The sequence below is a fragment of the Lipotes vexillifer genome, unplaced genomic scaffold (assembly GCF_000442215.2).
Source record: "Lipotes vexillifer unplaced genomic scaffold, Lipotes_vexillifer_v1.1 scaffold479, whole genome shotgun sequence".
NCBI lineage: Eukaryota > Metazoa > Chordata > Mammalia > Artiodactyla > Lipotidae > Lipotes > Lipotes vexillifer.
Window position 1 is genome coordinate 440,287 of NW_006796443.1, and position 12,685 is coordinate 452,971.

The 12,685-nt window shown below is 40.4% G+C and overlaps 1 protein-coding gene across 2 annotated transcripts in view; it reads left to right on the forward strand.

Moving 5' to 3' along the window:
* CNMD (chondromodulin) overlaps positions 1-8,010 on the forward strand; it is a 28,877-nt gene extending 20,867 nt beyond the window's left edge. The window contains exons 6-7 of one of the 2 annotated variants that reach the window (XM_007468597.1): positions 3,179-3,348; positions 7,470-8,010. In XM_007468597.1, coding sequence (XP_007468659.1) covers positions 3,179-3,348; positions 7,470-7,685 — 386 coding nt within the window. In that variant the 3' untranslated portion in view covers positions 7,686-8,010. The remainder of the gene's footprint in view (positions 1-3,178; positions 3,349-7,469) is intronic. The other variant, XM_007468598.1, reaches the window with a different exon arrangement.
* Positions 8,011-12,685: the final 4,675 nt, after the last annotated feature.

Genomic DNA, 12,685 nt, shown 5'->3' on the forward strand with positions numbered 1-12,685 from the left:
TGGTTAGAATGGTAAGTTATACATATATTTTACCACAACTGGGAAAAACAGGGACTTCCCTGGCCGTCCAGTGTTTAAGACTCTGAGCTTCCAATGCGGGGAATGTGGGTTCTATCCCTGGTCGGGGAACTGAGATCCCACATGCCGTGCACGGTGCGGCCAAAAGTTTAAAACACACACACACACACACACACACACACACACACACACACACACACACACACTCCAGGTTTCTGATTCTGCCATGGCTAACTTATTTCTACAGTTCACAAGTCTTATTCAGTTCCAAAGCTTGGATAAGACGGTTACTTTTTAGCCCAGGCAAAGCAAATAGGATGCAATTTATAAGCTGCTGGCAGTGGCTGACTGGAAGAGTGGGTTGAGAATTCCAAGGCTACACGCAGGCTCAGTGAGAAGGAATCCTCTGAGCGGTGACTGCCACAACCCTAGGGGCTGCCAAATGGACCGTCGCTTTTGCCATCCTAGGTCTTGCCCCAGCGGGTGGTCACAACTTAATTCTCTGGCCATTTACAAGTTCTGGCTTTCAGTTCCCCACTTGCCTCCACGTGGAATGGGCCTTCTTGCCTTCCACTACCCAGGAACTCCTTCTCCAATACCTTGTCACCTTGTCCAGTCAAGGACAAAAGTCTCCGACTCTGCTACATGTAGACCTCTCTCTGATCACTTTCTGTTTGAGGACATGCTTCTTACCCAGAGAGTTCATTCATGTATTCATTCATTCATTCAACAAACATTTATTGACACGTTTATTATGCGCCACTTATTTGTTCTAGGCACCTGGAATGCTCTGATGAACAGAAGAGACAAGAATCCATGCCCCCCCACCCAGGAGTTTTACGTTGTAGCTAAAGGGAGACAGTACATAAACACTAAACTAAAATAAGAAAATCATATGGGATGGTCCAAGGTTCTATGGAAAAAGAGCAGGGCAAGGGGTCTGGGGGTGGGGTTGGGAAGACAGCGCTCTTGGCAGTGCTGGGATGACTGATAAAATGAGAACCGTCACCCTCTGGGAAGGAGCTTGTTTCCTACATCCAAGATGTGACTTGGCCCCTCACAGCTAACAGCATGACCAAACCTTTTTTTTTTTTTTTTTTTGGCTGCACTGTGCAGCATGCGGGATCTTAGTTCTCCAACCAGGGATCGAACCTGTGCCCCCTGCATTGGGAGCACAGAGTCTTAACTACTTGGACTGCCAGGGAAATCCCACGAGCACATCTTAAGTATTCAATTATGTATCATTAAGTATTAATTACACATCTTAAGTATTCAGTCATCAGACCATCCATCCAAGAATTACACACATTACGTACAACACCAGAAAAGTAGAAACCACCTAAATGGCCCCAGATTTGAAAAGGATTAAGTAAGTGTTGGTGTAGTCATAGGATGGAATATCATAGACATTAAAAGTGAGGGAATTTTTTTTCCAGTCTCATAAATGCAGTCATATTTTACAATAAAGTCAACAAAATGAAACCCTCCCTGAGGATGCCTGGCTCCCCGCCACCTAATTCTAATAAAAGCCTCCCAGCTCCAGGGTCCAGCAACCCCTGCCCTTGGATCTTTACGCTGGCAGGTCATCAGTGTCATGTAGCTGTATCATCAGAGACCCTGGGAATGACGCTGTACAAGGTCAGAGGAAAGCAGGGAGGGGGGTGGGAGCTGAGGTCTGCTGAGCTCGGGCTGTGTACCAGGCACCGTACTGTGCTAGATCTTTACATCTTGCCCTCATTTAATCTTTGCCAACAACTGTCCAGCTAACTAGTAATATTCCCACTTTATAGATGAATAAACTAAGGTTCAGAGACTGAATCACTCTCCTGAGGTCATTGTTACTTAAAACAAGTGGAGTTGCTAAAAAAAAAAAAAAGGAGTGAAGTTGAGGTTTGAATCCAGGTTTCCCTGATGCCTCTCCAGCCCTGCCACAGAAACCAAGAAGCTATCTGGGGAAGCTATCCATGGCTGGACGCACATGCATGCCCTCACAGATAACATAGCATCATATCATCATCATCACCTAACGTTTGAGGGCTTATTATATGCCAAACACTATGCTAAAACCCTTAGAAACAAATTCTCATGAACTCTATTACTATCCTCTGAATTAGATACTATTATTATCCCCATTTTACTGAAGAAGAAACTGAGACTCAGATGCCAAAGCCACCCTGTGTGGTCCTCTCTCCATTCTTGTTACTCGGCAGCCATCAGTCCCGCTGCAGGACCCATGAGGCATTGTGGAGAATGAGGGCAGTGGGCTGGAAGCCAGAGAAGTTCATGTTCGACCCTCTTCTCTGCCACCTTCTGTGATCTCGGCCAAGTCACTTGGTCTTTCCGAGCCTTGTTGCCCTTTTGTATAAAAGTATCTGCTTATTCTGTCCCAAGTGATTTTTAAAAGAATCAACCAAGATAAGAGTAAATCCCCTGAAAACTGTAAAGCTTTGTACATATATAGTAAATTCATGAGGAATGTGTAGGGCTGCAAGTAACAGAATAGCAGACCAACAGTGGTTTCAACAAATACGGGTTGACTTTTTTCATACAGCCAGAAGTCTGGAGGTAGGTTTTTGGCACTATCGTCAACTCTCTTTCTAACTTACCATCTGCTATCTGAGGCATGCTGGCTTGTCATCCTTGTGCCTATCACTTCTGGTCACATAACCCAGATGTCACATCTACATTCAAGGAAGACGGACGAGATGGAGGAAGCTGTATCTGTCCCCTTTTACCAAGAAAGCAAAAGCTTTCCCAGAAACTGCACTAGCATATTCTGCTTATGTGTCATCTGGCCATTCCTAATTGCAAGGGAGGCTAGGGAAATAAGTGCTATTTTACTTTCTCAGCCCCTAAGTAGAGGCAGGCAAAGGAAAAGGGAACTGAGAATAGATTTTGTCAGTTATCTTACAACACCTGCCTCAGTTAGTATGATAAACCAAATTCTGATTATCTGATGTTTAACTACTAACCCAAGACTGTGAAACATGCTTTATTCTTATGAAAATCATTAATATAAATTTAAATAGGATCTGGTCGTATGTGTTTTAATATCCTTTTCTTATGTTTTTCACCCTGATAAACACAGAATTTCCTTAATTATTCAAATAAAGCAATTAACTTACAGCAAGTTTTGGGTTTTTTTTTTTTTTTTTGGCAGAAATCCAGAGAGAAAGAAGAGAATTGGTAAGAAAAGTTGTTACAACAATGACCACAAGAAGATTACGCAGTGGCGCATGGGGCAACCCAGGGCCTGGAAGACCAAATAACGAAACTAGACCCAGTGTTCAAGAGGATTCAGAGCCCTTCAATCCAGACAACCCTTACCACGTGTGTACTGGTGTTTGTATGACAGGTTCAGATGACTGCACTAAACCCAGCACTGAAGCAGTGATATTTCTGCTTGAGATTTCAAATAAGCATCTAGTATTCAACTGAGACTTTTACCCAATTATTTAAAAAAATACATCTTTTGTTTGTTGCAGGGTTTATAAATGAGGGGAACAACCCTTCAGCATTGCTTCTGTAGTGTAAAATCCTGATTGGTTGTACTCCTTGTTCAAAGTTGTTTTCTGTGCTCTCCTTTTTTGAGGCACAGGCGAATTTATAAAGACAAATTCATATCAGGAATTTGATGATTTAAAAATATTTCCGAGAGCGTGCCCTGCAGGCAACGCACAGGATGAAAGTATTCTCTTTCCCCCTTTATATCCACTTTATTCGTCCATTCAACAGACATTCGTTGAGAACCTTCTCTTTTCCAGGCCCTGTGCACACAGACAGGAGTAACTTCTGCCCTTGAGGGCACTCAGTCCATTCGGGAGACAGACTCACATATGGAGATCAAACACTTTAGACAGAAACCTCGAGAACTGGTGTTTGTAAGGATGACACCAACGTGCTAAAAATTTCTCAAATCTTCAATGAAATGTAGTTTTACCATTACTATACTTTGCAGGGAGTGAAAATAGAAAACTAAGTACTTATGTGTAACTAGTGTTTTAATTGAAAAAAGAATACACGCATGTATTTTTTTAAACAGTATAAAAATGTATACAATGAAAAGTGACTTTCCCTTCTACCAGACACCCTCCCCTGAGCAACCTGTTAACAATGGCTATTTGTCCAGTTCCTTTGTATAAGTGTACACACACACACACACACATTTTTAACGCAAAAAAGCATACACAACTTCCACTTTGCTGTCTTTTCAGTTCCAATACAGTTTTTTGGAAGTTGTTTTGTATCTCCTATATGGATCCACCTCATTCACTTTAATGGCACCATTATATTCCACTGTGTGGATAAATGTACAGAAATTGAGCTGTAGTTCTGCTTTGGTGGACATGTAAATTATTTTCCTCGAATACCGTTTTTTTTTTTAAACTTTTATTTATTTATTTATTTCTCTGCGTTGGGTCTTCATTGCTGCATGGGGGCTTTCTCTAGTTGTGGTGAGAGGCGGCTACTCTTTGTTGGGGTGCATGGGCTTCTCACTGCGGTGGCTTCTCTTGTTGCGGAGCATGGGCTCTAGGTGTGCAGGCTTCAGCAGCTGTGGCACGCAGGCTCAGTAGTTGTGGCGCACGGGCTTAAGTTGCTCTGTGGCATGTGGGATCTTCCTGCACCAGGGCTCGAACCCACGTCCCCTGCAGTGGCAGGCGGATTCTTAACCGATGCGCCACCAGAGAAGTCCCTCCTCAAATACTGTTAATAAGATACACCTTGTACATGCTTCATAGGGTATTGGGAAGGAGTAAATGAGGTAATGCAGGTGAAGCTCTTAGCACAGTGCTGGGTGCATAGTAAGCACTACCTTACTCCATGTTAGCTATTAGTCCATACCTTTTGTACACTGTAGGAGTACATCTTTAGCACTAATACTGACACATGGGTCTCCTGGGTCAAAGAATTTTACATTTTAACGGAGGACACTAAATTGTCTACCGGGGAATTACAGCAGCTACATGTCTTCAAATGGTGATGAAAGGCCTAATTTATTATCAAACTTTTAAAAAGTCTTGGGTGTAAAACTGTAACTCCTGGTTGTCTTTATCTTGCCAGTCTTTAATTATGTGTAAGATTGAGCATATTTTCATACACAGAGAAGTCATTTGTACATTTTCTTTCCTCTTGTTTCATGTGTTGCAAATATATTTTCTAGTTTACCATTTTAGATTAATATATTTTAGAAAGATTTAGAGCAAAACAGTATTTCTTTAAAGTAACCCAAGGCTTTATCAGAAAATTCAGGACACCACAGTACTTAATTCCCTGAAGCTCAAAGAATAAATAAAATCTGGGGCTTCCCTGGTGGCACAGTGGTTAAGAATCTCGCTGCCAATGCAGGGGGCACGGGTATTCCATCCCTGGTCCAGGAAGATCCCACATGCCGTGCAGCAATTAAGCCTGTGCGCCACAACTACTGAGCCTGCACTCTAGAGCCCTCAAGCCACAACTACTGAGCCCGCGTGCTGCAACTACTGAGCCCCGTGTGCCTAGAGCCCGTGCTCCGCAACAAGAGAAGCCACTGCAATGAGAAGCCCGCGCACGGCAACGAAGAGGGGCCCCCGCCCACCCCAACTAGAGAAAGCCCGTGTGCAACAACGGAGACCCAACGCAGACAAAAACCAAAAACCAAAAAAACTGAATAGGCAAACAGAAAACTTAATATAGTTTATTCTCTGCATCTGGTTCTAGGGATGAGGGCATCAGCCCCTCCACAGAAGGGCAGGATGTGACTGCCCTGCTTTCAGCCTTAAGTGACCCACATTCTTGAAAAAATTTCACTGGTAACAGTTTTTTCCTTTATTACGTGTTGAGCTTTAAGCAGCAACACCTTCCCCGTGATCTCCGTCCTTCACATATCCCTTTAAGGAAATATCTCAGGGCAAGAACCTGAGATTTCTGCCAACTTTTTAATCCTAACAAACTTTTGTTGAACCCTCAGGTGAGGAAATGCCTCAACCAACAGGCTTTTTGACTACTCCTGCCCTGGAAGAGTCAGCGACAATTAATTAATGAGGCAGTTTTTAATTTTGCTGTCCCAGATGAACCTATTTCAAGAGATAAGGGGGAAAAAATGTCTAAAGGGGACATTCTAAAGGGGAGAGTCTAAAGAATTTTTTTTTAAATGGCGTTAAGAGAGTAAGACAAATACTTGGATGACAAAATCTGAACATAGGCTGTGTCAGATGGTGTTAATGAATTGTTAGTTTTGTGAGGTGTGATAATGGCAGTGTGGTGCAGGAAAATACTATCTTATTTTGGAAAGACATTCTAATGTATTTATGGGTGAAATGTCACTATGCCCTCAAGTCTCTTTAAATTTACTTCAGAATTTAAAATACTTAAAAAAATCAAATTTGACAAAAGGTTGGCAATTGTCAAATCTAGATGTTCAGCACACAATTTTCTCCACTTTCCAATACGTTGGGAATTTCTCATAATAGAAAGCACCCCCCTCACACACACACACACACACACACACACAGCAAAAATAGTTGAATAAAGACTTTTTAAAAAGTATACCAGAAAGGTGATAGGGTTGCTTAAGTTCACTTAGCTCAAGCCTAACCTATGTTGATGCTGCATCTCCCCAAGTTATTCTTCCAGGAAAGAGGCTTAAACTGAACAAAGAATTTACATGAATGATCAGGGCTCTTTGCCAGTGTAATTCAATGCCATATTAAAGAGGATATAGACTCTTTACCCCTAGAAATCCATGAAAAGGAAAACCAGATATTACATAACTTGGCAGGGGCACGTTTCTTCCAGTTCTGTGACCTCTCCAGCAGTGAAAATAGGGTTCTGTAGGTGACTTCTACTTCGATACGAGTTTGTATTTATTTAACTATAATGATGGCACATAGAAACTAGAAGATAAAGTTTAAGGTCTTGAAGCTTTACACTGTATGGTGCCTTTTTCTGAGTGTTACAGACCCTTATGTTGACACGAAGGCAGAAGCTAAGTGACTTGGCAGTGTTCTCAGCCAGTTCAAGTGGAATAGCAATCTGTTGTTAGCCTGGATCAATGAGTTTCAAAATGTGCTCCCCAGAGCCCTGGAAGCCATTATTACAAGCAGGCACCAGGGTGCCGCAGCAGTGGCAGAAATGCTACTTTTGAATCACGCTCCCTGTTTTCCTATTTAAAACAAATTGAGTCACTAGTGAGTGGTAACCATGGCTCATTTAAGGCATGGAGAAACTTCACCATAACATTCAGAAAACAAAAAAAACTAAACCTTCCTGCCAGTGACAGATTAGGTAGATGGAAGTTCCCTGATGTTAGAAGGATTTCTGAATTACAAGGTTTAAAGATTGAAAAGTCCTTACAGAAAATAATGCTGATTTCTGGTAGCAGTGAGACATTCAGGACCTTACTTTAAAATAACGTGGATGCTATAAACTTCTCATTATGAAGGAAATACAAATAATTCTCTTTTATTTCACAGCAGCAGGAAGGAGAAGGCATGACATTCGACCCTAGATTGGATCATGAAGGAATCTGCTGTATAGAATGCAGGCGGAGCTACACCCACTGCCAGAAGATCTGTGAACCACTGGGGGGCTATTATCCATGGCCTTATAATTACCAGGGTTGCCGTTCAGCCTGCAGAGTTATCATGCCATGTAGCTGGTGGGTGGCCCGCATCTTGGGCATGGTGTGAAATCACTTCATATACCAGGTGCTGTAAAGAATTAACTCCAGAAACAACCAAAGTTTGAGGCATCTTGATGCTGAAGGGACCATGAAGTATTTTATATTCCATCTGAGCAATGTTATTCGAGACACTTAACAGAATATTTTTGAACTGCTTTACAGAACTTTATCCAGAATTGCAAATGTACTGAAAGGGTAGTTTAAGTCTAAAATATCATCATAATCCTTTTATTACTTGTTCTTTTTTTGCTTTTCTTTGCCAGTAAGGCCTGCTTTTAAGACTTCCTTACCAAGCTATTTTGAAATAATCATGAAAAATTATTTACAATTTGTCAAAGATCTCAACTGTACACTTGAGTTCCTTTTAAATCGTCACTAAAACAATAAGTTGTCTTCTGTTGTTATTTGTACCTAATTCCTCAGTTGTTCTTAACCTTTATTGTTCTTTCCCAGTCTTGCAAATGTGCCCCCAGAGTTCCTAGATAAAAACACAGACAGAAAAGGGAAAACAAGACATATAATGGCATCTGAGAGTGAACATTATAAGGCAGCTCATAGGAAATTCTTTATCTATACTATGTGCTGGCATGTGATTAGCAGGTGGCTTGCCCTGTTAAGAGTCACCCCCAAGAAAAGAAAATTAGCAAGCATTAGGATAAAGAGGAAAAATGTAGGCAAAGGTAAATCAGACTTGTGGGGAAGGACTTTCATTGACATTCTGCAAACCAGGTCTTCACACCCTTTCAGTCTGCTTTCAGTAAGTGGTCATTGGGCATGAAGCAGCATAATGATTTCTACCTTTGCAGTACAAATCAGGCTGCTGATGTAGCCCAATTACCAATAAGTTACTCTCCTAGTAACAGGGCTGGCGGTGCGGCTTGACAGACACGGCTGAGGAGGAATGGCTTATGTATCTATAATGACATAAAGAATCTCAGGAACAAGGACTGTCTTTAAAAACTGAAATATTAGATCAGGAAGATGAGCAGGTATTTCATGTTTTTGACATTTTGGTTTTGACTCTCATAGTTTGAGAGATTAAGAACTTTCTTAAGGAAAATAAAAGTTTTCCAAAACAACACAAAGATTCAGAGATGAAAGGTCTTGATACCATGACAGTCCCATAGTCTATATACACCAAACTACTGTATATCTAGTGTTGCCGATTTACATCTGTAAAGTCATACAGAATTTTTTTAAACTTGGTTATCAGATGAACACGCATACACCTGCATTTAATGGAGTGTACAGCAAGCTAGTCTTTGGAGAAAGAAGGGATGGAGGAAAGATACACATTGAATTATATGTAATGATCACACTGTTCAGGCAGCAGCAACTTCCTACAGCTACAAATTTTACACGTTGAGTTTTCAAAATGGTTGTCACTCTACTAACTAAGCACATAAGTGCCAGTGGTTCTGCACACCATCTCCCACCTCACCACCCAGCAAACTGTACGTACTTGGTTCTGGAAATAAAAGGGAAAAAAAAAGATTGAGTCAGTGATCCCGCCCCACAAGAGCCTGTGGTCTGAGAGAACAGATAATTGGGATTCAGTACACCAAAGGCCTTGATGAAGATGGGAGCATTGGGCTTCTTGGAGAAAGAATGCCTTCAATGGGTACTCAAGGATGAGCAGGAGAGAGCCGGGTGATGAAAGGAAGGGCATTCCAGGCAGAGGGAATAGGTCAGGTAGAGGTGAGGCTGTATGGTACGAGCAGGGAAACAAGAGCGTTCAGGCTGAGGTAGGCAATATCAAGATGGAAATGTAGGACTTCCCTGGTGGTCCAGTGGCTGAGAATCCTCGCTTCCACTGCAGGGGGCATAGGTTCGATTCCTGGTTGGGAAGATCCTGCATGCCACAAGGTGTGCCCCCCCCCAAAAAAAAAGGAAATGTAGGCAGGAACTGTATCTTACTCATATTGCATGTTAATTGAATTTATTTGGGGATAAGGAACAGGAAACCAATGAAAGGTTTCCAGCAAGGAGGAGGCTGCTTAAGTTTCCATTTTAGCTGGATCCCCTTGGCAGCCCTCCACGTGAGGGCTGAAGAGGCGCCAGACTTAGCGAGGGGGAGAGCATGTCATAGGGAAGGAAGGCCGCCTCTTGAGAAGGGGCCTCCTCTTCAAGGCACCACAATTAAATGCAATACAGGACATGTATTTACGTAACAGAGAATGGAATTATGCTGTGTCATGAAGGGTCACTCAATAGCCAAGGAAGTCAACTTAACATGAAAGGAAATGGATATTTTAAGGGCAGAGGGGAAACTCAAGGCTGGATTAATCATAGGAATGACAAAAGAGCCTCAAATTGTGTTCAATGAAGAAAACTAAAGATCTGCTTTGAAAGAGAAGAATCAAGTGTGCAAAGGAAGAGATGTACTTTACGGAAGAGAGGACACTGCTGAATACAAACTTTTTGCAAATTGGTACCAATCCCTAAATAACCTCTAACCAGGCCAGTCCAAAAGCTGCAAATGCTGCCCAGTTTGCCGAGCTGAATCTTGACTTGTCCTTTAATTAATTCTCAGTGGTGATATAAACCAATCCTAAAGGACATCACAGGTTCGTTTTCAAGGTCCTAAGGTCCTAGTTTGACTCAGTTGTCTTGAATGTGACAGATGCTGCTGTGTCAGCACAGAGAGGAAATGAAGAAATGGTACTGCTGGGCTTCAATAAGTGTTCTATGTTACATTAACATATCCCATGGAACAAACTTCCATTGCAATGTTAAAAACTTGTTTAACTTCATCCTCATACCTCCTTCCCACCATCACCCCAAATAACTGTTGACCCTAAAAAATATATTCAGAATAATCACTTAACCCACTCAACAGTTGTTCTTACACCAGATTTTATTACACTCCAAAATACAAGCTACATTTTTACAAAGTAGAAATTCCTTGTGTGAGTGGAATAATTTTTATTTCTGTATAAGCTGAATATGCTAATTTGCTTTATGAACATTTATTCTATAGAAGTGTCACATTTTTTTTAAGTTAACGGATTTACTGAGGGGGAAGGAGGGAGCTGACAAAAATCTACATGCACAGAATAAGTCCTAGTAGCGTATGCAGACAAAAAGGTGCAAATCTGAGAGTCAGTGATGCAAACTTTAGCAAAAACAGTTTACAGGCAGAGTGAGTTTTGGTGTTTATAAAAGAAAGCTGAATTCCTTTTAAGGGCTTTGGTACATATATGCATGCTCATATTTTATATGCATATACAAGTTTCACTTTGAAAAGCCCAGTATGTTAGAATCATATTTACAAAACTAAGTTAGTGCTGACTGACCTTTAACAATAAAGGGACTCAACCACAGGTTTTATTTAAACTGCCTACACTCAAAAGTAATCAATTTACATACAATTTTTGGGTACTTACTGTGTAAAGGTAAGTATACATTTATGCGTGTATAACCTAACCTAGCAAATATTTGCTATTTGGTTTACTGAACCTTTACCATGTCTTAATATTTTTTAAATCAAATACACAGGCGTCAGTCTTTATTAGGGTCTATGTTATTATCATAGAGTGATAAAGATAAGTAATGGGACTGGAAACAGTATACCTACAAAGCTATAAATAAATCACTAGGTTAAAACACCAAATTATTAAAAAACATTTTAAGTTCCTTTAAACAAATAAGCTTACTAATAACTTTACAGGTGTGTCATATTCCTGTTCTCTTTGTGCCTGTTCCTTTACAAATATTCTCTTCATATCAAATTTCTGTAATTGAATCAAACTTTTTCTCATCTGTAACACGGCTACAAAAATTTTAATAGCAGTGAGATAGTTTGGAAGAAATAACCTCTATACACTTTTTCTTAAAACTAGCATTGTATTTGCAAATTTACTTGCAATACATTTTTTTTCAAAACATGATTTCTTTAGCTTCCTGTTCTTCAGCCTTTCAAAGGTGTGGATTATTTAATCACTAAAAATTTTCAACTACCTATATTCCATTAACCTAGACTATTATCCATCTTTCTACAATGAAGTTACTTTATACTGACATAGTCAAAGATCTAGAATAAACTTACCAAGCATAAATTTTCTCTTAGCAGGACATTAGCTGCAGGACACTAGCTGTCTATTTTACATTTGGTAGTGTTTATATGTCCACGCCACTCTCCCACTTCATCCCAGCTTACCCTTCCCCCTCCCCACGTCCTCAAGTCCATTCTCTATGTCTGCATCTTTATTCCTGTCCTGCCCCCTACGTTTTTCAGAACGTTTTGTTTTTTTAGATTCCATATATGTGTTAGCATACGGTATTTTTCTTTTCCTGACTTACTTCACTCTGTAAGACAGACTCTCGGTCCATCCACCTCACTACAAATAACTCAATTTCGTTTCTTTTTATGGCTGAGTAATATTCCATTGTATATATGTGCCCATATCTTCTTTATCCATTCATCTAGGACGTTATGCTTTTAAAGGCAAGTGGTTTCTTTTCAATTAAAACCATATTCCTGCCTGTTAGTTACTAAGGTAACTATACAACTACATATTGAAAAAGATCTCCACTCCAGAAAGATCTCCCTGACATATTCTACTCGACTTAATCCACCAGCACCACCATAATTTTTAATTCACTTAGCACCTAGGTGTAATCAGGCAACATCTGAGAATATTCCAGTCGCTAAAGAAATAGTGCCTTATCATCAATCAGTACTATCATATTCCATATATCCTCCATGAATATTGACTATTCTAATATTCTCTGCTCAGTTTTAGTAATATCTCAGCAATGATAAACTAGCATCTTGTTCAAATAGTCTCAATTTGTTTCACTTTCATTGAAAAAGATTTCCCTTCATCATGTGGTGTACCATTGTGGTTATATGGATTCAATGACTTGTAGCATAATGACCCTAAGGTTCTGATGACAGAGGAACAAAAATAATCATTAAGCATCTCTCCTCTGCCTTTACATCTATGTGAGAGGGAAACAAATTCTTCAAAAGAACAAGATCTCAAGTAGCTTTTTACTTTTTTC